The following is a 25575-nucleotide window of genomic DNA, read 5'->3' on the forward strand; positions in this document are numbered from 1 at the left end:
ATCTGGATATCGTGATGTCAGATGCATCCATCAACACCACAACCACAATCATTGAACCCATCCGCCATCGAGTTAGTGGGCATGATGAGCACAAACAAACACTCTCTGTCTCTGTCAAAAGTCAATGAATCAACCCCAGTGACGATCCGGATCGGAATGTTAATCGTCTCCCCTTTTAGGAATTGGGAGTGTCTGCCAAGACTGGAAATCTCCGCTACCTTTTGAGACTCTTTCATCCTCATTCTCATTCTCATTCCCGTGGCGCAGCCCAACTGACTCCCTCACTTCGGAACATTCAGTCCCGTCCTCGACGCCAATGACATCAACTACATTATTAGCTTCGTTTCCTTCTCCCCCCGATCTCCAGGTTAAATCACGTCTCCCCATAACAGTAGCTTCATGACGATCTGACTTACAGTGCAGTCACTGCATCTGCGATCATAATTACCTGGTGAGCTCCATTGGTTTGTTTACTTGGCTATCACTCTTGATCATTGCGCTACTGTTCATCGAGCAAGAGTCGCTCCATTCATCCTTTGTTCTTTTAGTCTGTCAAGGTTGATGCCGACCGATGTCTTTGACTCCTTTTGACGACATCATGACTTTCTCACCGCTTGGCGATAGAGAAACAGCAGTCGTTTCTTCAGAACTGCCTCAAGATCTGACAACGAAAATACTACTATCACAACTTCATCGACGTACCCCAGTCAATCTTTCATTCCAAAAGGCTAGACTCTCCACAAATATATGCGCCATTCTCTATCTAGCCCTAGCGCGATCAGGATGATGCTGGTTCAGCTGAAATGGTCTGCTCTGGCGTTAAGCTCTCACTCTCTTAAACTGGCACTGACTGGGCCGAGGTACGTGCCTGTAATTTTATCCTGACGCATCAACCTTCAAGATGTCGCGGTTCGACCAATGAGATCTCCTCTGACGTGAATTTATTGAATTACCACATGCCTCCCTCAATTTTGGGCTTTGCTTTGCTTTCCTTTCTTTGCAGCGTGGCCATGGCCGTTACCGCAAACGTCGCCTAACAAAGCATATTGCGGCTGCACAAACTGGGCCTCCTATTGCTGCGTCACTATTACGGACTGCTCTAGAACGTTGTTCCCGTCTGTAACGCGTCGTGAGAGTCAAGACGAGGCCTCTCAATTGCACAGCCCTTTGTTCAACACAAGCACAGTCACGTGTGCATTATCGTACTCCCATCGGCTACAATCCCTTGGTTGTCTTTTGGATCTGAGTGTCGGCATTTGTGTTTCACCTTGTGGCTGTTTGCTTAAACATTCCTGGTCTACTCGGCGTATGGTTGCCTCAATTGTTGTCATGTATACAGAGTATGTCAAGTCTCATCGTAGAGAACCTTGGTAACGAGCCGCTTGATTGCGGCCTGGAATCTGGGCTTGGAACACAAAGAATGGCTTCAATCCAAGTTGCCCTTGATGAAGCGTACATTCCCTTGGCTATGCATCAGAAATGTAGCACTCGACCCTGCATAAAGAGGCGAGCTCCTAGTGCACGCAAAGCTGCGATGCCTTCTGTGTACAACGGTGAACAGATGTTTGTGTGAGGTGTCAACTCTTTGCTGTTGTACCAGCTTGGAACGTAGGCCGAGATGCCAGGTTGCTCTTTGGAGGAAACGAAATAACAGATCCGTAAATCGATACTCCCGGCTGGATATGCAAGCATCGGCTCACGCTTCATTCATATGGACTGTGGCTCACCATCACGAGCAGCTCGATTCAAGATAAACTAGTTTGTGAAGAGATATCCTATCGATTTTTATGGCTCTTGGACAAACTTTTGATACTCAACAGTTGACCAAGGTTTGTGAACGGTAAGGTCATTGTATTTTTTTGATACTAAAAAATTGAACCTCAGAGCACCTTAATTGTTGATGGCCTAATGCATCTAATGCTCGGGGTTTCCGATGACTCTTTACCATAAAGACAAAGAAAGGGAACAATTTGACCGTTTTCGAGTCTTTTGATTGCTCTAACAATGTCTATGCGCCCACCATGACCATGGCGAATTGCCCTTTAACAAAGAACTGGTTTCTTTGTTCTTTGAATAGCATCACATCAATCACCCGGCCCTACAGGCGCCAACATTGTGGCAGAACCCTAGAAATATTTCTTTATGTCTTTTTAAGAATAGATATACCTACGATCCTCTCAAAGAAACGTCTTCCTGTTCAGACCTCTGTTCTACCAAACTGTGACTCTCCTATCACTCTGTGCCAACATCTGTATTCTAGTTCACGATGGTGTCTTTGCGAGCAGCGGGAAAGCAGAAGGAGAGCACTCAACCTCTGTACGTCCCTTCTAACGATTACGCGACCTCCTACAGATCCAACTGGTTCACTCCAGACAATGGTATCTTAGACCCTCAAGATCTCGAACTTCTACAGCACATCAACTGCTCCTACTTCTCCTCCGGCCGTCCTCCCACTCTCCTCGCCCTCAAGCAGCATGCCCAATCTCTCACCAACATCATCCGCAAGCTTGCTCCGTCTACTACCACCCGTCCTGTAGGCACCGGGGAGGTCGATTCTGGAAGATGGATCTTCCACAAGAACGAGGCTTTTGACTGGCTGAACGACCTCAATACTCCTTATGAGAACGATGATCCGTCTCATCATGATCCTCTGTTTGCTCTTCACAATGTCGTCAGGTCTGAGTCTGAAGTGCACGGGATCGAACATCGTTGTCCATTGACACAAGTTGAGGATTTTGGTCCTTCGGCCAAGGAGGGAGATATTCGTCGTCCTTATATGACACACCACGACCTCATCATGCATGCCAACGAGTGTCTTGAGATCATCGATCATGAGTACTCTTCTACTGGCGGCTTGATGTCGATCCTTCCAACTGGTTTCGAAGACCCCGATGATAAGAGAAAGAACCATCCTCTGAGAGAATCGCAACTCGAAGCTGCTCGCAACTGTCTTCTTGGTCAATGGATTCTTCATCATCAGCATCTCGTCGGTCGCATGCACGAACTTGAAATCAACTACGCCAACGCTCTCGACGTCCTCAAAGGAGAAGCCATCGTACCGCAGCAGATGCTGCACCGTGCCGGCGCTGATGGCATCTCAGGGGGTCGCGAGATTGTCTATCCGCAGGATAAGTACATCCTCGTGAACTGCGGCGAAGATATCAGAAGCTACATCCACCGTCTTCTGGATGTCGCTGAAGCACAAATCGAGCAGAAGGAGAAAATCTGGAAAGCAAGCGGTGTAATTGGCGAGCGAATCTGGAACGAAGAACGAGGCGGCAAAGTTTACGCCAGAGGCATGGTCCCTATAGATCTTATAAGTCGCTTCTACCGCATCAAAGGCAAAGGCCATCAGTCTCCCCTATTTGTCATACCAGCAGCCGGGCAACATCCTGGTGTAGAGAGCACAAGACTCATGGAGGATAGACCTACCGTGGTATCCATCGTGACTCCAACTTGGCCGGAGCGTGTGTCTGCCATCGAGGCAAAGAACAAAGAGCGTCTGGAGAGAGCGGATAAGTTGGTGTCTGAGAATCAGTTCCTGGTTCGTGAGATGGCTGAGATGAAGGATAGATTGGCTTTTCAGAATTCAGAGATCAAGCGCATGCATGATCAGTTGGCTTGGTATGAACAGCACACGGAAACTGTTGGCATGGAGCCAGAGGATTAAGGATGGGTTTCTTCATTGTCCATTGACATTTGGGGTTCGTCTTGGAGTTTGACGGATAAGAAACTGACCAGATGGAGAAATACAGTCTTAGATATGCACAATTTAACAGAACGGTATTATAGGCCATACGTTCATCTCCATTTGTTGGTCGTTTCGCTACATTGAGCATACTGGAGATAGGCAGAATTGCTGTATTATCACTACCTCATCTAATTCGTAGCCTATGACCATTTCACCCAGAAAGCGTCAAGTCCAATGTGAGGAATACATCCTTGATAACCAGAATACCGACCTGCTTTTTTTTTCTTCCTTCTTTTTTTTGACTTGATCTATATGTGCTATCCAAGCATGATGGATGTGGTCAAACGGTTGTTCGCGACCTAGGCGGGAAAGGAAGTCGTTCTCCAATACGGCAATCCGATTTGGCTGATTTAATCATGTCGGCCGCCTGGTTTAGTTATCAATATTAGTTCTTTTCTCAAGTATTGAACACTTACCTTTTCAGCAATGGCATAGACACTGGCTTGTAGGTGAGCTGATGGAATCAGGGGCATAACACTAGCATCAGCGATACGCAAGTTGCATGTGCCATACACCTTGAGCTCAGGGTCGACAACTCCTCCTAGATCAAGAGGCATCATAGCTGCTGTGCCTGAAGGATGTCTCTCTGTCGTGATCTTTTCCATGACATGCTTCATCAGCGTCTCGTGATCTGTAGTATCAAACGCCGATTCCGCTTCGGGTATGAGTTCTTTCATGGCATTGGTTTGGACCAGCCTCGTGTTCATTTGGAGACCAAGAACAATAATTTCGCAATCAATCGGGTCGGAGCAGTATCTTGGGTCCAGCTTTGGCAAATCGAAGATCGAGGAAGATGAGGGACGGACAGTGCCGCGGGAGAAGGTCTTTTGAGCAGCTACAGTCAACTGCCCCTATGAGTTGGCCATGGTCTCAAAGATTCCTGTATCATTGCTGAGAATTTGGTCTAGTAGAATCTTTTTCTGGACTTCGTAGCCCTTCTTCACAGAGTTGGGGATATTTGAAGGAATGCCATCCCCTGAACTCTTGTTCATGAACTGTTTCCAGTCATCTGTTGCAGATCGAAGACTCGGGAATGCAACCGTGTTTATGAGAGGTGCTGTCCAGGGGCCTAAATCTGTCAGAAACGGGTATCTCTCTCAGAAATATGTGCTCACCTGTTCTGTTCCGTATGTACTCCTTGGCAACTTGGTCGTATACATCATCGGTTATCTCATCACTCCTGAAGTATGATTCATTGCGATCTAGACCATTAGTATACGATATCTATCAGAAGTAAGGTACTTACAGTAGTAGTTAGCATAGACCATGGGATGATCCTGAAGATTATATCCAACGCCAGGAAGGTCAATCTTGACCGAAATGTTGAGCGACTTGAGACCATCTGAAGGCCCAATCCCCGATACTTGAAGTAAAGTAGGCGTAAAGATCGCACCGGCCGAAACAATTACCTCTCTGGTACAAGAAATTGACCTCGCCTTGGACTTTTTGATTGGAGCAAACTAACATACAAATTAGTAACCACCTCATCTATTGTGTCACTTGATCATACCTCGACTCCCATAACTCTCTGACTGGAGTTGTGTGGGCTATTACTATCCAAGACAAGTTGTGTAACAGTCTGATTGGTTGCAATGTGCAAATTGTACCTCGAAGATGCCAAGTTAAAGTGAGCTTCCCTGGCATCGAACCTCGTCTGATTATCAGGATGCATGCTTGAGGGGAGGATCATGGCCCCTGCGGCTGTCCCATTGTTCACATCACCAATGATGGGCAGACCAAGCTCTGCAAAGCCGTCCAGAACGTTGGCTGTTCTCTAGTCAGAACACGCAAAGCTTTGACAGCGTGAAGGGCTTACAGGATTGGTCATAGAAGTACTGAGGGTAGGAGACGTGCACTGAGCCATTGTATCCATGCGCAGCTGATTGAGGACGTATGTGAAGTTCCTGGGCATCATGAGGCTCAACATTAAAGGTGAATTTCTCAGACTGCCACAAATCAGCCTCATTCTTAAAGATCGGTTACACACTTACCTTTTTGAAGTAAGGAAGTAGGTCATTCCAAGACCAACCCTTGTTACCCAACTTTTCCCAACCATCATAATCAGACACTGAGCCTCTGGACCAACAGAGACCATTGAGGATGGAACTGCCACCAACAGCCTTTCCTTGAGGAATTCCAACATTCTGGTTGTTGAGATAGGTCTGGGGCTCGGTGGTCAACCCCCATTGGTATTTTTGCCATCCACCTGACCCGATTGTGCCCGGGACAGGAAGAAGGCCTCCAGGAATCGAAAGATCCCTCGCGTCATCCCTGGATTGCGATTTGTCAGTTGAGATCTGGTGGGTTGCGAGAGACGTACAAAGGACCAGCTTCGAGAACCAGGACCGAAACTAGGAACACCATTAGTGAGGCTCTTTGAGTCTATTGGTATCAAGTACCTGCTGGGTTTTCGGAGAGGCGATTGGCTATGGTTAGACCTGCAGTACCACCTCCAACGATGATGTAGTCGTAGACGTTACGCAGCTGTTCATCTGCAATGTCTGGGGTCACATGAAGGCTTTCGGCCAAGGGTAGAAACAGGGCCAGAAAGGGCAACAATAAATTTCCAAAATGCATCCCGGGCGACCTAGTTACGAGAAGGTGTCGAGTGAGCCAATACAATGTTGGTGATGCTGCGGGGATCTGCTTTTCAGTAAACTCGCTACCTTATTTCGGTGGGAGAGTAAACAAACAAACCCAACTTGTGAAATATAAGTATTTCCAACACTCCAATCATTATGGGGATCTGCCACTGCCCGACAACCACCAGGTGGAACTCACACAGATCTTATCTCCAAGAGCTAGGATGAAGTTCTAACAGCAAAGAAGTCCTAAGCTGGTCCCGAATCCTTTTGTCCTCCCTCATATGTATCAATAATAATGTGGGATAGTCATGCCATGATCTCTGTGTTAGGGTATAGAACTATAGAACTACTATACTCTTACTCATGCTGAACTCGCCAGTATACTCGGGTATTCGAATTTCTCGCATTTATTTGGCTTAGAGATCCTAATATTCGGTCGCATAGCCCAATATTTTGGCTTGGTGTTTACACTGCATTATTTTCTGGTGATATCTCCATGTTCACACAGTGAGTTCAAGCTAATAAATTTAGAACCCTCACTTAACAAGAAAGGTCGGCTGTTTTTCATTTAACAAAACCCTTGAGAGCTATACATACTCCCCCAGAGCAGATATTGTAGCATTTAATGTTTCTCGTGGCCATGCCCATTTGATTCATTTCTCGTCTCTCATTATAGGGTAATCGCTTGGCTAAAGACGCTGCTCCTATAGACCTGACTTGGACAAATAACAAGTGCGAAACATCCTCGTTGTTGCCTACTTTAGGTATTCAGGATAGAAGTATAGAATCGCCTTCTCTTGTAACGGGCTTCGGAGATAACTCGAAAGATTGCTCATTCGTGACTGCTCCCCATCATCTGGAGAAACGATGACTAAGGTAAGCCACCTATAGATACAACCTCCCTCAACACCAATCAAGATGAACCAATTGTCACCATGATCAATACGCGATATCAGCCATGATGTTGTCTTTGTCAAGGCGATGGGCTGTCAATGCTCAGAAAACCACTGTAATAGCTCCCAAGATACTCAATCGTTCTCTTCATCTTGCTCCCCCGTTCCTCCTTGACGACTATGTTCCGCGATATATGACACTCAGTTCCCGCGACGCAGCCAAGAAGCGTTCTTTGGCGTATGCTCACCTTCGCAATTGTAATCTATGTCCGAGAGAATGTGGCGTAAACAGGTACGACAAGACAGGCATGTGCCTCATCGGAGAGAAGGCGAAAGTCAATACAATCGCTCCCCACTTTGGTGAAGGTCAGTTCATCTACTGCCCATTGCGCTTCGCTCTCGGCTCGCTGTACCTGATACTCCCTTGCCTGTCAGCTCATTAGCTCTTCGTTAGCTACTTATGTATCACGTTCTTCTCTTCAGCCTCTGACTAAACTCGTACAGAACCGTGCATTCAGGGGCACAATGGTAGTGGTTCCGTCTTCATGAGTGGATGTAATATGCGGTGCATCTTTTGCCAGAATTACGATATCGCACATCAACAAAACGGAATGGACTTGACCCCTGAGGAATTAGGTGACTGGTACATCAAACTACAAGAGGTTGGCAAAGTACACAATATCAATATTGTTACGCCTGAGCATGTTGTCCCACAGGTGGCGTTGAGTATCCTCCATGCGAGGGACCAAGGCCTGACAGTTCCCATCGTTTACAACACATCGAGCTTTGACTCTCTTGCATCCCTGCAGCTGATGGATGGATTGGTCGATATATACCTTGCTGACTTTAAGGTGTGGAAGTCAAGCACCTCTAAAAGGCTACTGAAGGCCGATGATTACGCTGCAACAGCCAGAGAGAGCATCAAGGTGATGCACGCTCAGGTCGGTGACCTGTGCTTCACCGGAGACGGGATAGCAAAAAAGGGTTTGCTGATTCGCCATCTTGTTATGCCAGGCAAACAGGACGAAGGAGCCGAAATCATGAAGTTTCTCGCAAATGAAGTCTCTACAGATTGCTTCATCAACATCATGGAGCAGTATCATCCAGACGCTCATGTCGGCAAACCAAAGCGAGCAAAGTCGGACGGCAAAGAAGAAAAGCAGGAGGTCCGATACGCAGACATCAACCGAGCTGTCAATGCCCAGGAAATCTCCTCAGTCAGGAAAGCCGCAGAAGAGGCTGGGCTATGGCGCTTCAACGACCCACCGGGCCACGATGGGTTTGCAATCTGATGAGAAGCAAGTCGCCTCTCATTCGACTGTTGGGTTGCACTGAAAATGAAACAAACCTTGCTATGAGGCTGTCAATCCAAGCCAACAACGGGGACTAACAACGCCACCTCCTGGTCCGAACAAGCAATTGGCTTGGCTACCTTATTCAATTACACGGAGCGAAGACAAACCATATGACCTGCTGTTCTAGACCCTACAGCCTCTCTTTCATGTTCCTGACTGCCAACTGAACAGCCTCCAAAGGCCAAGACTGACCAGTCTTATTGACGGCTTGAGTTGGTGACTCTTTAAAGTGTGGCCACCAGGCACGGATCCATCAGAATAACCAATGACTCTCACTAGAAGAACCCTCTTCCAAAGAATTAATGGTCAAGCGCCGGAACTCGCTGTTTCGCTTTGTCGAGGCGAACACAGCGACAAAGCGAACAGACCCCTCATGTACAGTGTGCTCTCCTCGCAGTGGCCTTTGTCCACGGTGGAGAGGAAATGGAGGATGAGAAATATGAATATCTAGTAATGATGGATGCTGTTTCTCTCAGAGAGAATATCCCTTCTTTACTACTATCATTATCAAAAACTCAAAATCTATCAAGATGAATACAACTTTTACAACAACTCACAGCATGGTCCAGCTACCACCAATGGATGCAAGAATCACTCCGCCTCCCGAGGAGCTAAACATTGCTATCCCCAAGCTACAAACATGCCCTATCCTCCCACCTTCACCTCAATTCCTTCCGGATACACCACACCCAGACACACCGTCAGTCTGCAGCCCTTCTTCACGAAGGAGACGCCGACGATCTTCCAGCTCCAAAAGCCGTCCTACACCAGAGAGTGTTAATCAGCAGCCCTATGCCAACTCTCGTCTTATCTTTTCACCCAGACCTTTTGAAAATCTCTATATAGATCGAGCATATCTTATTTCATGTCTCCAGCAGCAGGCTGCCCGAGCTGCAGATCTTATGGCACAGTATTGCGCCGTGGACGCGCAGCTTCACAACCTTGTTGGCGATAATGGCCGGCGAAAGCTGAGAAAACAGCTGGCTCTGCTGAAGTCTAAGGCCAACCAGGCCGCTGAACAGGAGAAGGCCATCTTCTCCCGCCTTGGTGAACTGTTCGTTGAAATCAGGAGCCGAGAGACTTGGGCAAAGACATGGACTGCCGAAAGCCCTAGTGTCGCATCACCCGTCTGCTTCAGTCCCGTTTCCTACGGCATTACAACTCCTTTGACACCTCTGAGCGGCACTTCTGAGCACTTTAATCCCATGGGCTACTTTGGCGATATGCATCAGGTTTACGAACCACCATACATTCACCAGGAACCGATGCCATATGGTCTAGAAACTGTCGACGAGGCCGCAGAAGATATCTTTGGCGCCGAATCTAGCTGTGACAGCGTTGAGTCCGAGACGACCCCAGCAACTCCAACTGACGTTGTGACACCCTTCGTTCAGGAGAATGACTATGGTTCTGAACTTGGAGAAGAGTTGAGTGAGGAGCGGTTTGTTGCGCTTAGGGAGAGGCGGCTTAGTCTTCCCTGTCTTCATAATGCTTGGCCTGAGGCTTAGGCACATCGGTGCACAATTGAAAGGCGTTACCGGGTATTCTGTTGATTTTTCAAGCATCATACAAAACCACGGAACGATCATACATGTTGATTCATAATATCAAGTTATCATCATGTCACTTACCATTAGTAGCATCAATTTGGCTTTCAATGTTTAGCATGTCTTAGTGTATATACTATGCTGTGTGTTTTCTTTTCAAATCATATCGCTGATGCACCAATTTATCCGTGAAATCCTTAAGCAAATTCTCCAAATTGTCCGTCGTCAAATCCAAGATCTTTGGCTGATTGCTTCTGCTGCTTCACAGCATTTGCACTTGGTGGAGGTGGTAATGAGAACCCGCCTGATGAGCCTGGTCCAGCAGGTGGTGGTGGTAGCGCAAATGACTGAAGATCACCTCCTGCTCCTGAACCAGATGAACTATCTTGTTGTTTGCGTCTGCCGAACTTTGATCCGCCAAAGCTCACAGTGATAGTCTCGCCATCTTTGAGGCTGTAATCTCTATGCTCCTCTTTCTCCTTCGTCGCAGCCGGTTTGCTCTGTTCGCCCTCCCACCCTAGCGCCTTTCGCGCCTCCTGAAGCGCAATGCTCAGATCAAACGCCTCGCTTCTCTCCTCGAAACCAATACCCAGGATAGCCTTTCGACCCTGTGGATCGCGCACCGTCACTGCAAAGAAGCGGCTGCTATCGAGGACTGGCTCTACAACTCCGGGAGCAGTATAAGGCGCTGCGGCGAATAGTTGGCCCGACGAAGCATCTTCCAGCACAGCGTCGACTTTGAGCTTATTGGTTGACGACTCGGATTCGTAGGCTGTCTCGACAACGCGCAGGCGGGCAGTGAAGATATGGCGCTGGGGCTCGGCGGTCCATGTGCTGGCAGAGTAGCCCTTGGTAGAAGTAAGAGGAGGGATGTTATAGACGTGGACGGCGTTGGCGACGAAGAGAATGCGCTGGATGGCGTCGTTGGGGAGGGCAGCGCCTGTCGCGGGATCGAGGAGCTCCATTCTTAACTAAGTTTATCGTTTGTGACTGATAGATGCTTGCACTGAAGTGAATTGATTTTTTGCAGTCGAAGTGAATAAAAGTCAAAGATCAAAAGCTATAGAGGTCTGGAGTGAAGACGGAGAGAGGGGTGTAGAGATCGGAAGCGGTGGAGGGGCAGCGCGGGGCACTTTTGTTCAGGGTTCTGCTGCAGGGTAGTCAACTTAGTGGCGACCTCTAGATATCAACAGGTTACAGCACGTTTATTGAACGATGCAACGCAACTGGTTGATCTTATTTTCCAGACGAAAATATACCTGTGTTTCGATCTGAGCCGCATGCTTTTGGTTTGTTCCCATCGAAAAGGCTCCTTGCTGCTGCAAATCAGAGCTACCTAAGGTACCTTACGCTTCTCGATCACCTGGTGCAATTACAGGGGACCTCAACTGTAAAAGACCTGTAATTAAGCAGTGCCGTCACTTTCGGCCCCGCTCCCCACTTCACCCCGCCAAACCAGCTCCGACAGATTGATTGATTGACTCACCAAACCCTTCAAAATTCCAGAATAGTATCATCTCAACTCCAAATCGATACCCCCGATATCTCACACATCCTCTATTATGGCCACGTTAGATACAGCAGGTCAGCTACCCCCGACTGTGAACATCTGTCTCTCTGCTAACTAATCTAAGCCGCTACTCCGGCTGAGCAACCTCAGGCTTCGTCGACCTCAGATTTCGAGTCCGTCTCCAAACCCACCCGCTTCTCACTCCTCTAATAGCCTGCTAGTATCGTCGAGACTTACCGCGGCCTTCTTGCCTCAGACCCATATCTCACCAAGCCCGTTGCCGCCATCGAGTCCCTAATCGCTCTTCTTAATGCCCACCCTTCTACCACCGTCTTCGAGATCCTCGACACCGTCAAAGCGCACTCCGATCGCCTCAAAGCCTCCGTTGCGAACCCCGTGCCCCTTTCCGCAGGAACCGACCTGTTTCTTCAATACCTCGTCTCGTCGCTCCGTCAGCAGGATGGCAGCTTTGAGGCCGTGAGGCAACATCTTCTCCGAAACGGACGCCTGTTTGCCCAGCGTGCTAATGCCGCGCGAGAAGGCATTGCAGACGCAGGATGGAGGCTGATTCACGAGGGTCAATGTATTCTCACACACGGCGCCTCGCGATCAGTTGTTGGAATTCTGGAGCGTGCTGTGCAGAACCTCGGTGCAGCCAAGTTCAAGGTTATCTACGTGCGAGAGGAAACCCGCGTTGAGGAGAGTGATCGCATAGTGCGCGAGCTTCGCTCAAAGGGTATTCCTGTCGCCGAGATCGCAGAGGCTTCAGTGGCTTATGTCATGGGTCTCCTGCGCCAGGTCGATATGGTGATTGTGGGTGCTGAAGCTGTCACATCCAACGGCGGTATCATCTCTCGAATGGGTACTCTTCAGCTTTCTAAGCTGGCTGCTCAAGCTGGTCTTCCGTTCTACGTTGCTGCTGAAACACACAAGTTTGCGCGCAAGTTTGTCATGGACCAACGGGATATTGGCTTTAAGCAGGAAATCTTGGACTTCAGTGTTGATAACAAGAGTAAGGATACAGTCGATGCTGTCGACTTTACTGTATGTGGTCCCCAGATTATAGCTCCCGATCGAGTTGCTAACTAGTTAAATAGCCCCCCGACCTTATTTCCAAGCTCATCACCGAGAATGGGATTAAGCTTCCTGGCTATGTGTTTGAGCAGCTTCTCGATATCTATGGTAGTCTCAACGGTTGAGAGAAACGGACAAAGCACTAGCAGCGCCGCGCCCATTCTAATATTAAGAGTCGAAATGGCGTGCTTTCATTCATCACCTCATTCTTTGGAACGATTCCGCTATTATCACGAGCCATCACGAAATATGAGCTCAGGACGGGTTTGGGACAGGATGAAAGATGCTTAACATGGCTGATGTCACTGATGTCACCCTGAAACTTGGAACGGATACACACAACAGTTGGTATCCGAAGGTCATGACGTTGCAAGAGACAACATTTGCTATCATCACAGAGTAGCTGGTTTCGGTATGGAGTTCAAAACATAGGAGTAAATAGAGATGGTCATGAATACATTTGCTTTCTCAGGGAGTGACTCTCCTCCTTCAGATTCCTCTCGCAACAGTCGGGGCCCATACAAATGACCAAACTCCGGCATGCATAATCCCCCCAACGGCTCGTTTATGATATGAAACCAATCGTATATATCGGAACAAATGCCCTAGTCGATGCCTATGCATCTCGGACCAATCTGGCTCCCACCCATGCGTAGGGATAGTTCCTCTGATACCAGTTGACAAAACTAGCTCGTCCTGCAATGCGTGGATGTGTGGCCCACGAACCACCCAAGACGACGTTATGCTTGCCATCAAAGAAGTCAGTCGTGTAGAGAGGATAGAGCGACATGGGCTCAAAACCCTCATGTCGCTCAAGTGGCGAGCTCGTCCATTCCCAGACGCCGCCCATCTCCGACTGACCCGCAAGCTTGTTGCCTCGGGAGGTGACTGGCATAGGATGCCAGTGACGGAAACCAACGTTGGCTTCCGTAAGGTCAAAGAATAGCTCGGAGGAGCCATCCTTGACCAAAGCGGAGGAGCTGGATGGCGGGGTCTCTTCAACGCCGTCGTTGACAAGGTGACTGCCACTCATTAGTCTTGAAAGAGTAAACGACCTCGATGGACTTACCCATTGACTGCAGGGACCGTCTTTGATAAGGTACGCTCGGCCTCGGCTCTCTTCTGCTTGTTAACATGCGCATAGATGCTTTTAGCTTCTTCGAAAGTTGGAATTCGGCCGCCCATCCAGGCTGCACACCCAGCGAGCTCGTCGTAAGAAGCAAAGACAGGCCAGTCAAGTGCATACTTGAGAGGAACTAGACCATAAACCGTTCTGACAAACTTATCCTGAATGAAAGAATCCGGGGCCTGGCTTGCGTGGTGGCCATTTCCATTAGAGTAACCATTCGAATTTCCATTGGTATGACTGCCGTTAGTGGTGCCGTTTGTGTAGGTGTTTGCAACGGACGACCACGAGGCTGGGATATGCTCGATCTTAGAGCTGTACAAATATCGGGCATACTGTGACTTTGATTAGGACTAGAGGACACTTGGCAGACGAATTACACATACCTCTTCATTGGTGATAGCTCTGCCCTGAGCTTGGAAGGCATGGACTGCTGTCTGTCGCGCAGGCTTCTCATTGTCCCTGTTCGATAAAGTTAGTCAAGGTTTACCTTTGAGCATACCGATTCAGACTTACCAGCCAAAATGACGCGAATTATCAGTACCATCCTCGGGGTCATCCATTCCCAGAGTGATGGTTTGTTCAGGGACATCGAACCATTGGTTAGGAACCCTAGCCTCATGTGCTTGCTGAGCCAGCTTTGCAAAATCAGGCTGTACGGCATGCGGAGGTGGAAGCGTTCTGTCACTCTGGAGCATCATATAGAGTAGGGTCTCAATGTGCATCAACTCATGCTCGAAGCCAACCCATATGGCTCGACCAATGTCTCGAGAAATATTGTCTTGGCCATTCTTATACAGGTTCTGAAGACGAGATCTGACCCTGTCTTGGTAGGTCATGATCTCTTGAACTGATGGCCATTCATCAGGAATTTCAGAGTGAGTATGACAGTGCTCAGGATTGTCCACATCAGGGTCAATACCTCGCTCAAAGATGGAGGAGTAGGCTGCAGGTTCAGTCGGGGCATTGCCAGTGGTTTTGGTCAACTGGATGTCGAGGAAGGTCGGGATATGACCAAGGTAGAAAATGCATGCATTTCGCAGCTTGATTGGCTTCTCCTGGAGCTCCTCATCCGGCATCATATCCTTGGTTACTACATCCCATGCTTCCCACAGTGCTTTCCAGTCTTTGACTGTTGGCAGTGGCTCTGCGGCGTAGAGGGAAGGAATCAGGCTGAACGGCATACTGGACTTTTGCAGGAAATGGAGGCCTAAACAATTGTTAGTCTCATGTCACTAGATTCCCTGTATTCTCGATATAACTTCAGCTTGGAGCATGTACCCCCACGTCATATGGGTCCATTCCCGAGTTTGGACTCATGCTGCCGGCTCAGCTGGAAAGGGAAACCCTCCTTGGAACGATTCGCGGGGTAATCCGGGGATGCATGACCCAAAGGCCTCTGATCGCGTGTTTCGGGTGGGACATGTATCATGAGAGAATGTGACCTACCATACTCATCTCCCCGACTCCATCGACCCATCTCGGTCAATCCTGCAAGTTTCCAGAGCCTGTCCTTCTCAGCCTCGGAGTATTTGAGGCTTTGCTCGATCTCTATGCGCTCATGAGGCAAAACTCTCGATCCGAGAGCATCCGTTGGCTGGGTGGGAGAAAGAAAGGCCTGGTGTCGTCCACCTTCAACGTCATAGACGTATTCACCGATGACCCTCCACTCATCCTTGCTGAAGGCCTCTTCACCAAGGATCTCATTGGCATTCTCAAGACCATTCAGAATGAATCTACATGATGTCAGTTTTCGGTCAACCAGACAGAGCCAATCAGCTTACTGATGAGTTACCCCCTTGGAGTCTGTATTAGAGAACTGCGGCATTAATATCGAATTGTGTGCTCAGCGCTGGATTGCAACGTACCGTTGTATGCATGACTATACAGCTGTTAGTATAGCTTACGACAAGCAACATAGTTGACTTACTAGACTTGTGCCGGGTTGCTACAAGAGTCTACAGCAACGATCATGGAATCAGATGGTGTGAGTACTTCTGCAAACCCTCCCAAGAAATCAGCTGCGCCGTCTCGGGTGAAGTTGCCTGTAATTCTCACGTTAGCATCTCGAAACTTGGACGACCGGTGTAGGCGCACCAATACTGGAGCCGAGGTGGATAATGCACTTTGAGCGGTTCGTGAGAGAAGGATGCTTGAGCCATTCCCTCCCATCATCGTATATACCATGAAGACCGTGACATGAAACATATTTGAAGTCGGGAACTTGAGCCAGTGTGCGCTCAAGCTCTTTGAGAGATAAGTCGAGAGCAAAATACTGAATGGGCTTTTTAAGATCCTCGAATGCCTGTAGAAGGAGACAGACCTTGCGGAGGTTTCTTTCTCATAGTTAGTTGATGATGTCTCAAATCATGGGGGAAATTGACCAACCCGCTTCCCAGCTCAATCACCATGGAACCCTCTGGGATCTGACTGGCGATCTCCGCTGAGGACTTCTTCAGGATCTCAATCTCATAGTTTGTCAAGTAATACTCATCCAGATACGTGATCTGGAGTTATATGAGTAACAGCAGCGGGGATCTCTCAACAGAATCAACATACGTCCTCGAATATCTGTAGCCCCTTCTCGTTATATAGAAGAAGGGTTGGAAGCTTTCTTGGGCCCTTGTCAGGGTTGAACATGGAAGTAATTTGTTCTTTCAGGTTGACTTCGACATGTTCACCACGAATATCAATAATACTAGGCAAAGCTGACGATGGCTTGGCTGTCGTCGGCTTTACCCTTTGAGGGGTAGCTGAAGCCGTTGTGATGGAAGGCATTGCAAAGCAAACACAAATTTAACAAACAAAGTATGGCTTCAGGTGGGAACTTGATGCTTGATAGAAGCGGATGGACGGGGAATATGTGGTTTATAAGCTGCAACAAGAATCGTCTCAAAGGGCGTGGCTCTCGTTAATAGTCCTCCCACCATCTCAATAGCTCCAAGGTACCTGAGCACTTTGGCCTCCTCAGTGGAGAATAGCTCGGAAGACTCCTCATGGCTTGATCGAACCGCCCGGTCAGGATATCCAAGCAACGCGGGGGATGGTACACTATTCTTAGTTCAGCGAATCGTCATAACATCGAACGGTCTAACGATGAGACTCTGCGCCAGGAACCACGGTCCACTTGGATCGCAAGGGGAAGCCGGCTGTGCCTCAAAGAGAGCAAATGGCCCTCCTCATACAAGCTTCGGCGCGGCGGATGTATGCTACGTATGTACTAACGACCTGCTGCCTTCTCCATGTGAACGATTCTGAAATAAGTTTGTCATGACATGCATTCTCAAACTGGAAGACATCAGCACTTGTGGAGCGAGAGTGGGAGAGAGATGAGGAACTGGCAAATCAATCACGAGAGTCAAGCCCCACGCCCCACGCGCGTGGGAGCGTGATGTCGATGTGGAAGCTCACCAGGGCAAGTTCTGAGCTTGAGCTTTGATGGGTCGAGAGGCGATCGTTCGGTAGGAGAAAACGTCGGTACCAGATGCTCTAGTCGTTATTGGGGCTTTAAGTATCTATCAATGTTGCTTGCCGTCCTGCATGGTGTTTCGGAACTTCAGCCTTATGTTGCGTGATCTGAGAGCTTACCCCAGATGTTTTGAAGCAACGGAGATCCGTACCTTAGGCTGTTCCTGTTGCCCAAATCGATTCCCTGCAGAGCCTCGGTACATACAGGTTCGCTTTGAGCCGCAGGAAGAAAAGTACTGTACATATGTAACCACTGCCTTGTAAACCGGTTTGCACGGGTCATCGACTTGTCTGTTGTCGATTGTACATGGGACGGGATTCGCTCCATCTCGATAAAATGGGACTTATTCAAGTTGGTTTGTGAGGAACCCCGCGAAGCTGCCGCAGATGCCAGCTCTAGGCTCCTCTTGGTAGCTGGGCTGTCCACTAAGACATCTGGATTTGGAAGCAGTACACAAGGGGTGAGCACTAGGCGCAGTGACTTGCATTTGCCGGTCTTGGTGATCCATTTGGTGACTTGACCCGGACGTCATGCTATAAGTAAGCGGGCTCATCAAAGCTTTGCTGTCGTGTAACCTTGAAGCGTCGGAAATGATGAGTGATCAGTATTGCCGAATTGAAAATCGCACGGCCGCCTTATTTCTCAGCGGTAACGTCAGCTGTGTACCGAGCCTATGCGATTCGGACCGGTATGTCAATATTCATTTGTGGAAAGATTCCATATCATATCCCAGCATGCATGGATGTCTGTTTGTTAATGGTGTTGAGAGTGGAGAGAAGAAAAAAGGGTTCCATTGATTAATAAGAATCGGCTGACTGAGGTGTTTCTTTAGATTGTTCTTGGAAGGTCCCGTCTACCTTCCCTAGGTACGGAAGGTAGTAGCCAAGGAAGGCACACGTCGGCGAATTTACGTTGCGCTTGCCTGATGTCAAGATGCTTCCTGTCTCTGCCTCCATCTCAACAGCCCAGGGCCTCGAACTCAAGCTTCACTGCAAACACCTCACTTGCTTCACTTACATACATGGATGCTACAAATACACTCGTTGCATAGAGGTGGCTACTACAAACATGTTAACATAACATACCAGATGCCAAAAGATCAATGCTACTACCGCCAGTCTAGCTGAAATGAAAACACCCCATAACTAACCATATTCCGGCCGTCAATTCATTATCCATCTATTCACCATATCGAAATACTTGCCAAACAGAACTCCAAGGCCAAGCATCTATCGATTCGGCAAGGTAACTCTCAGAGAACCGGCGCCTGAGAAGCCCTCCAAATCATCCAATATCCAACTCATCCGTCCCGACTCCAAGATCTCGACATTATCCAATAAGAGCTTTGGTGTGTCCATCGCTAATAGTTCTTCGTCAACCCCAGGCAGCGAGAGTTGGCTCTTTGACGTTGAAGAGTTGGGCTTGGAGGGTTCCTCTAGTATGGGTCGTGGCGAGTTTCTCATCTTCGGAGACACTGACATAGGGCTTATACTTTTGCGATGCGCATCGTATACTCCTCGGTGCTGTCTATCTTGCGATCCTGTCTGGTAAGGTTCACTCCCGTGGCCAACTCCGCCAAGCCTAAGACTTAGTGATCCCTGCCTCGAGTTCTTGGCTTGTGTAAAACACCGGTCTACCGCCTCAAGGTTATCCAAGTATCTTTGAGAGCTGGGCAAGTAAACTGCAGCTCTCCGCAATGCCTGACATGCTATTCCAGCCTGCCCTTGTTCGAGTATACTTAAATTCTCTTCAGTTTGAGGACTCTTAGCCTGTTCGCTCCCCAATCGATGGCTCCTGTCCATCTGCGGAAAATGGTGAGCGTATATAGACATGAACCCAACGAGCCAGATGGAGAATATTGACAACGAGGACAAAGGTAGCTTTTCTTTGCTGAGACCAACCAAATCGATGATGTTACGAGATGATTCGAAGATATCTTCTGCACTCTCTTCCCAGAATCGATCTGGCGCAAAGTTGAGTACAGTTTGGTTGGCTATGGGCCCCTGAGGCCTGCGGCATTGCAGGGGCAGAAACGGAAGATATTCTCGATTGAGAACGATATGACAAACCGAGGCCAGCATATGTAGCGATACGTAGGTGTTGGTAGCCTGGTGATTATCATGTCGGTAGTAATTTTGTCGAGATAATCTGAAAGTTTCAGGGAGATCTTTGTCGAACGCAACTATCTTATCTCGCAACTTGTAGAAGGTCGATCTGGTGTCCCAAGGAGGATGGGCTTCTTGTGACCGACCCCCCATCGAACTATACCTCGAAATCTCGCCCCATATCTCAATCAACTTGACAAATCGGCTTAACGTGCTATCATCGTTGATCTGAGGCCGACTAGATCCTTCATGTGGTTGTAATAGCCCAGTGTAGACTTGAAGAGACAGATCAAAGGCCATTTCAGAACATGGTGACTGGATCAACATGCTATCGACTGCAATGCTTAGCGGTCGATCGCTCCCGCAGCTCATCAGACGATCTAGAATGAAGCAGCTGTACATAGTCCGTCTACGTGTCTCTCTTATTATCGCAATCTCTGGTGATTTCTTCTCGAATCGGGTTGTGTCGGAAGCCTGGTTCTCCAGTATAGCCATCCGCCGGTCATCTTGCTCTAGCCCTATCAACTTGGCCATGCGAATAGCTATCCCAAGATACATCCATGCACTAGAGTTGTTCTCTTGGCTCCACTCGAATAATCCAAGCATCAGGAAAGACTGTATCCTTTCAACCGTGAAAGTATCCATGATTGCCCTGAGGGGGCCCAGAGCTGTTGTGAGTGCGGTAGCAAAGAAATCCGAGGCGTACAATGGTCCAGACTTGGCTTTTGAGGCGGGAGATCGGGTATTTGAGCTATGTTGACTTGGTAAATGCGTTACATATCGTACCAGATCGGGATGAAAACGAGCTGTAAGCATCAAGATACCAAGCAGGACCAAGTTCAGTTCTGACGAATACTCTTTCCCCTGCCCTGATCCGCTGCTCATTTTCTCCTTCAAAGATGGCAAGTGAAGAAAAGGCAGTTCTGTGGCATAGTGTAGTTTGTAAATGTTGAGCAACTGATCCCATAGATCCGTCGTTAAAAAGGGGTATGCGAGCACTTCGGCTGCGTACACGGCTGACTTTTCGCTGCTCCATCTGGGTTTATCATCCACTTTCCTCGCTCGTTTCTTCTCCTGCTGTGGTTCTTTTTCGGCTTCACTGTTGCGGGGGAATCGTTTCGTTTTGGTGGAGGAGGAACTGCTTCTGGATATTGACACTGATGTCCTCCTTTAACACACGTGTCGCACGGGGTGTTGCCTCCATCATTGTCACACTTGATCTTCGATCTTCGACATCTCAGACAAGCAATGCTAGATCGAATCGGTTGTTTTGTTCGTGATCCCCTGCTTCCAGCTTTCTCAACCGAGATGGAGGGCGTGAGTCTACCCAGAGAGTTATCATCACCGGCGTCAGGTCTAGACTGCTCGTCATATTGAGCATGCCAGATTGACGCTGGTGACGTGCCCTCATGGGCCGAAGATAATTCTTCGAGCTTTCTTTTCGGAGTTGTTGAAGCCTTTGGAGATACGTTGGGTTCGTTGTCACCCTCTGGGTCTGTAGGCGAGAGTATAGACTGAATACGGAGCTGAGAAGCTATTTTGCCGATTTCGTTGCTCTTACAGAGCTGTCTTTGTGGTGCAGAGTTAGATCGGAGGTTTGAGTAACTCTTTTTAGAAGTGAATAAAGGCTATTATTTGAGCCAAAGGTTCTGAGAAAGGGGAACAATATGTCAAGAAAGCGTCAACTTCGTTGGAGATTTCATGTATGTAAAGTAGAGAAGAAAGAACCAGCAAGTCGATGCTTTGTATGGGCTACAATAGTACTTATGTAGAACTAACCCTAGGGAACTACTGATCTAACAAGGGTCGCAAGCTACATATAGAAAAGGAAGACGAGATGAGATGCCCGAGCCGACTTTCATATGGTCAAGCCGACTTATGAGATCCCATCATCGGTCCACGCACCCGAATGACTAGTCCTGGCATGGCAATGTCTATACGGAAGTGCATAAATCTGGGCAAAGTGACAGCCGAGGAGCTACTAGACAAGGTATCGTGGATCCATTCCTGCTCTCACTCTTGCTGGAGGTGTAGTCTGAGGGCGCCGAAACAGGAGTTCTTACGGAAATATGTGCATCGAAAGGCGCCGGCTACGCTAGGAAAGCAGGGAAAACTAGATTAGTGTGTCAATTCCGAGTGTTTGTGGCCGTAAATCCGAGTTTGACAGTTGTGTAGCAGAGCCTCAAGGATCGCGAAACTTTAACCGTCCAAGACGAGCTTATAAGTGACCAAAGACACGTTGACAGTTCAAATTACTTTGACGCGTAAGTTTGTTAGAGATCGAGTTCCTTATTGTATTCCTCATAGCTGACTTGCATGTTCTTGCGCAACTCCTTGGACATATATCGTTGGAAATGCTCGGGAACAAGATTTATCCAGTGGATAACGGCTTCTTGACCTAGTCGTAGGAGGTTTACATACAGCAGGTACGCCGATGTGGGAACTGTATGGGGTTGAAGATATGGAGAATATATCGCTACGTAATGATGGGGTAAAAGAATATGATAAAAGAGACGAAAGTGCGCTGTGGGTTTGTTTTTCAAGACGCCGCCGGCCGTCGTCTTGGCCTGAGTGGGGGTCTCTTCACGATGTTGAATTGAAGTGGATGAGCCTCAATTCTCCGTTGATGGTTCTCGGATGCCGGTATAGCACTTTACAGGTCGATGCATATTTGAGATCAGCAATCGACCCGTGTAGCTATATAGATATCTACCAGGTCATCCGTGTAGTCAATAAGCTGGAAATATAAGGATAAAGAATAAATATAGAAGGGCAAATGGAAGTACATTCACTACCTTATGAATAAAGTAATGGATCGGATTAGCCCCCGTAGCTTCGGCCGAGCCATAGCGTGATGACCGTAACTGGCAATTGAAATGAGAGCAGCAATTTATGACCAATTTATATTCAACTTCAAGAGGCTCCAGACTTTTAAATCTGACCTTGGGTACCCATAAGGAACCCCATTGCCAAAAGACATTGATGTATGAAAAAGTCGGGAATAAGTCTATGGGGATTATGGGCACGGAGACGGGACGCACGTTGTAGAAGGTCAAAAGAGAACAGCTTTGATCCCAGGTGATAAAAATGCGCACACACGCGTCAAAGGTCGTTATAGAGAAAGCACCCTAAGGTATCAGACTCTTTGATAGGTAAGTAAAGTAACCTTCTTCATCGCCTCTAATAAGCCAGATTACCTAACACATATTGTACATACTAACACAAGAGATGGGATGTTGCCTCTCAAAGTCAAACACTCGGTTCATCATAATCCCGAAATGCGCCTCAATATTTGCGTGGACTTCATTTTTTTTTATGTTGAGCGGCAAAAAGCTGAGCTGCTTCCCAAAGCTCCTGAATGAATGTCACTGCCAATTGCCGACTGCCATCAAAGATCCATGCCCCGTTACAACGCCAAGATGGACTAACCTCCAAGAGCGGGAGTCTGGACCCTCTGAAGCAAAAGCCAGGGAGGGACTTTAAGCTTAAGTGCTTCGCCCATGTGCACACGCAATCAACCTCTAAATTGTCTGTTGATCCCGTCATGAGACGACACTTTTTTCTCCCTCAACAAAAGAAAATGGCCTTTTTCATGTGTCTACTCTACTCCCCAGACTCAAAATTAACTCAAGAATGGCCAAACCTAGAACAATGTCACTCCCCTTGAGTGGCGACGCCGCGATGCCAGGATCATTTGCTCCCCCAACCAATGAATGACGTCGATCGCCTCAAGAGGCCTCACAGCTCATCAATAGAGCTTCTCACCGCACGAATTTAAGCGCCGACAGACGCCCACCCTCTTTGATGAGGATGCGCTAGATCACACAGCTCTTCAAATCAAGCTCCTGCAACAGCCGCCCAACTTATAGCTCTGTCGCATTGCATTGACGCGCATCGCGCTTGTCTTGAATTGTGTGTGTTTCCTGCTGGTGGACCGAATGATGCTGTTGCTGTCATAAACCTGAACCAACCTGAACCCGACCCCTCCATCACATCACGTCTTGCGACTTTCCGAGTTCCAGGATTTCAACAACTCTCCCCCTTTTCTCGTCTTCTACTCGTTATCCTAAACCTATTCTTCTTTTTGTATTGCATAATACCAAGATTGTATTCTTTTCTTTTTCCATTCATTCATCCATCCATACATACCAGGACCAGAGAATCGCAATCATGTCTTCTGGACATAATGTAAGTCCGAAAATACATTTCAGGCGCATCTTGGCATGCCCATGACGTTCTCCCTTTGCCGCCACTCATGGATACTAACAAAATTTCGAATAGGATCCGAAGCTCCTCTACGCTGTAGAAGGCATCAACGCCTACCACATTTCCAATGGCAAAGAGCAGTCCCTCACTCCCTCAGGACCTCAGACTCTGTCCCTCCTCATGGTCCCGACCTCATCTGGCTTTGTTGAACCTTCAGGCAGTGGCTCTGATGGCGAAGAGGACTTCTACCTGCACCTCCACCTGCCTCCTGAGCTCGACCTCCCTCTTCCCGCTACGACCCAGATCTACCACCAACCACCTACGAGCTATTTGATTCCTCGCTGGGATCTCGGCCCCGATAGCGGCGCTTTCACCAGGATCGAATTCCCTCCCACAAACTCCAGGCCCGGTGTTCAGGAAGATGTCGATACTTTCGAGACCATCCTTGCCCAGTGCACTGCTTTCCTTGAACGAGCAGCTCCTCCTCAGCCCCCAAGGCCCTCCGAGAAGGCCCAAGCTAAGGCGCGCGAAGCAGCTGGCGAGCAACTCCCCGCTTACAACCCAGCCGACTATAACCCTGGAGAAGGATATGTCCAGGGCAGCCATAGTTCACATACCGGAGGCAGGATTGTTCTTATCGATGAAGAAGACGGCAGTGTCCTTGGAGAGTTGACCGATAGCTATCAAGTGGTGGAAGACAGCAAAATCAAACCCGGTTCCAAAGGTATGTATTGCAAAATTGATGGTCATGCTTTAGGATGTTAACATTAGTGCAGAGCCTGTCGAGATTGCTCTTCCTACCGATGGTGGCCAGAACATTTCTGTGCAGCCTGTGTCGCAGCCATGGGCCGAGATGGACATGCACCCTGCGTATAAAAAGTCAACCATTGTGAATAGTGCAAGCAAGGCATCTCGCCTTATCGTCACAACTTCCGATGTTGTCTCTAGAACCCTCCAGAGCCAAGCCGACAACTTCACCAAGAATACAAAGCCTCTCGCCAAGCCTGTGACATTTGCACCTACAACGCATGCGCACATTCGCCGGATCAACAACTTCTCCAACAAAGCAGCCACATTTTCGGCAACCACCGTGGGTACTATCGGTAACATGGCACAGAACCTGGGTGCAACTGTCACGCGTCGCAAAGATGGTAGAGCCAGGGGTTATGACAAGGATGGCAATGCAATCGATACCTACAAGCCAGGTGTTCTGAACAAGAGCTTGATGGCCTTTAATACTGTCGTTGACGGTATTGAGCAAGCCGGCCGCAATCTACTCACCGGCACATCATCCAGCGTGACAACTGTTGTCGGCCACCGTTGGGGTGAGGAGGCTGGCGAGTTGTCGCGCAATCTTGGCGGCGGTGTTAAGAATGTGGGACTTGTCTACATTGATGTGACAGGTGTATCTCGACGTGCCATCCTCAAGAGTGTTGCTAAGGGCATGGTGGTTGGCAAGGTCAAGGGTGGTGGTGAGATCATCGTGGGAGGCACGGATAACAACCCCAACTTCGAGACAAGAGAAGGCAATGGCCAGGGCTCACATAGCACATATGGCGATAATGTGAGTATCGCCAGTGGATATGATGCCAATGGCAAGAAGCCTGCCAAGGGACATTACTGAGGGGTGACGATATCGGAATAGCGAAGACATTTGGCTTGATTTGGCGTGGTCTATTTGAACCTATTGCTAGGCGGTAATGGGAATCAATCATTTATTAGTTCTTAAATCCGTAAGACTTGAGCAGAAACCTTTTCAATTGAACTGTGACGAAGAGTGTTAGACATGAGGTGTGAATTCTGGTGTAAGTGATGTATCAGCACAGTACGAACTAGGTATCAAGTTCACGGTACATAGATCGCGGGGCAGGTACGATTCTTCGCGTCGCGCTCTCAGGAGCTTCACCTCGAACTCGATAAAATATTGATTTCTTCCTGTTAATGTCGCGCTATG

General features: G+C 48.3%; 10 protein-coding genes across 10 annotated transcripts; 5 read left to right on the forward strand and 5 right to left on the reverse strand.

Annotated features, from left to right (window-relative positions):
- Positions 1–2266: 2266 nt before the first annotated feature.
- On the forward strand, positions 2267–3670 carry FSUBG_3109 (uncharacterized protein; the record flags this gene model as incomplete). Its single annotated transcript, XM_036680955.1, has 1 exon — positions 2267–3670. One exon carries the CDS (start codon positions 2267–2269, stop codon positions 3668–3670), a length of 1404 nt encoding a protein of 467 aa, XP_036541357.1.
- Positions 3671–4031: 361 nt separating this feature from the next.
- On the reverse strand, positions 4032–4458 carry FSUBG_3110 (gmc oxidoreductase; the record flags this gene model as incomplete). The annotated part of the gene is made up of 2 exons (XM_036680957.1): positions 4032–4118; positions 4168–4458. The coding sequence occupies 2 exons, from the start codon at positions 4456–4458 to the stop codon at positions 4032–4034; spliced, it is 378 nt and encodes a 125-aa protein (XP_036541358.1).
- Positions 4459–4602: 144 nt separating this feature from the next.
- Positions 4603–6328, reverse strand: FSUBG_3111 (GMC oxidoreductase; the record flags this gene model as incomplete). The annotated part of the gene is made up of 10 exons (XM_036680958.1): positions 4603–4820; positions 4867–4953; positions 4998–5114; positions 5172–5211; positions 5262–5304; positions 5359–5518; positions 5568–5697; positions 5743–6022; positions 6072–6102; positions 6151–6328. 10 exons carry the CDS (start codon positions 6326–6328, stop codon positions 4603–4605), a joined length of 1284 nt encoding a protein of 427 aa, XP_036541359.1.
- Positions 6329–7294: 966 nt separating this feature from the next.
- Positions 7295–8521, forward strand: FSUBG_3112 (pyruvate formate lyase activating enzyme; the record flags this gene model as incomplete). The annotated part of the gene is made up of 3 exons (XM_036680959.1): positions 7295–7467; positions 7522–7595; positions 7734–8521. 3 exons carry the CDS (start codon positions 7295–7297, stop codon positions 8519–8521), a joined length of 1035 nt encoding a protein of 344 aa, XP_036541360.1.
- Positions 8522–9114: 593 nt separating this feature from the next.
- Positions 9115–10092, forward strand: FSUBG_3113 (uncharacterized protein; the record flags this gene model as incomplete). Its single annotated transcript, XM_036680960.1, has 1 exon — positions 9115–10092. The coding sequence occupies one exon, from the start codon at positions 9115–9117 to the stop codon at positions 10090–10092; it is 978 nt and encodes a 325-aa protein (XP_036541361.1).
- Positions 10093–10328: 236 nt separating this feature from the next.
- FSUBG_3114 (adaptin ear-binding coat-associated 1) lies at positions 10329–11096 on the reverse strand (the record flags this gene model as incomplete). The annotated part of the gene is made up of 1 exon (XM_036680961.1): positions 10329–11096. One exon carries the CDS (start codon positions 11094–11096, stop codon positions 10329–10331), a length of 768 nt encoding a protein of 255 aa, XP_036541362.1.
- Positions 11097–11693: 597 nt separating this feature from the next.
- On the forward strand, positions 11694–12840 carry FSUBG_3115 (translation initiation factor eIF-2B alpha subunit; the record flags this gene model as incomplete). The annotated part of the gene is made up of 4 exons (XM_036680962.1): positions 11694–11715; positions 11766–11814; positions 11863–12685; positions 12739–12840. 4 exons carry the CDS (start codon positions 11694–11696, stop codon positions 12838–12840), a joined length of 996 nt encoding a protein of 331 aa, XP_036541363.1.
- Positions 12841–13331: 491 nt separating this feature from the next.
- Positions 13332–16619, reverse strand: FSUBG_3116 (TAD2-tRNA-specific adenosine deaminase 2; the record flags this gene model as incomplete). The annotated part of the gene is made up of 11 exons (XM_036680963.1): positions 13332–13737; positions 13785–14176; positions 14228–14303; positions 14358–15051; positions 15291–15577; positions 15626–15647; positions 15710–15723; positions 15772–15886; positions 15939–16177; positions 16230–16348; positions 16401–16619. The coding sequence occupies 11 exons, from the start codon at positions 16617–16619 to the stop codon at positions 13332–13334; spliced, it is 2583 nt and encodes an 860-aa protein (XP_036541364.1).
- Positions 16620–18539: 1920 nt separating this feature from the next.
- On the reverse strand, positions 18540–21341 carry FSUBG_3117 (transcriptional regulatory; the record flags this gene model as incomplete). Its single annotated transcript, XM_036680964.1, has 3 exons — positions 18540–20553; positions 20604–20980; positions 21321–21341. 3 exons carry the CDS (start codon positions 21339–21341, stop codon positions 18540–18542), a joined length of 2412 nt encoding a protein of 803 aa, XP_036541365.1.
- A 2244-nt stretch (positions 21342–23585) lies between these two features.
- On the forward strand, positions 23586–25245 carry FSUBG_3118 (uncharacterized protein; the record flags this gene model as incomplete). The annotated part of the gene is made up of 3 exons (XM_036680965.1): positions 23586–23603; positions 23697–24345; positions 24398–25245. 3 exons carry the CDS (start codon positions 23586–23588, stop codon positions 25243–25245), a joined length of 1515 nt encoding a protein of 504 aa, XP_036541366.1.
- Positions 25246–25575: the final 330 nt, after the last annotated feature.

The sequence above is a fragment of the Fusarium subglutinans genome, assembly GCF_013396075.1.
Source record: "Fusarium subglutinans strain NRRL 66333 chromosome Unknown NRRL66333_c0000027, whole genome shotgun sequence".
Lineage (NCBI taxonomy): Eukaryota > Fungi > Ascomycota > Sordariomycetes > Hypocreales > Nectriaceae > Fusarium > Fusarium subglutinans.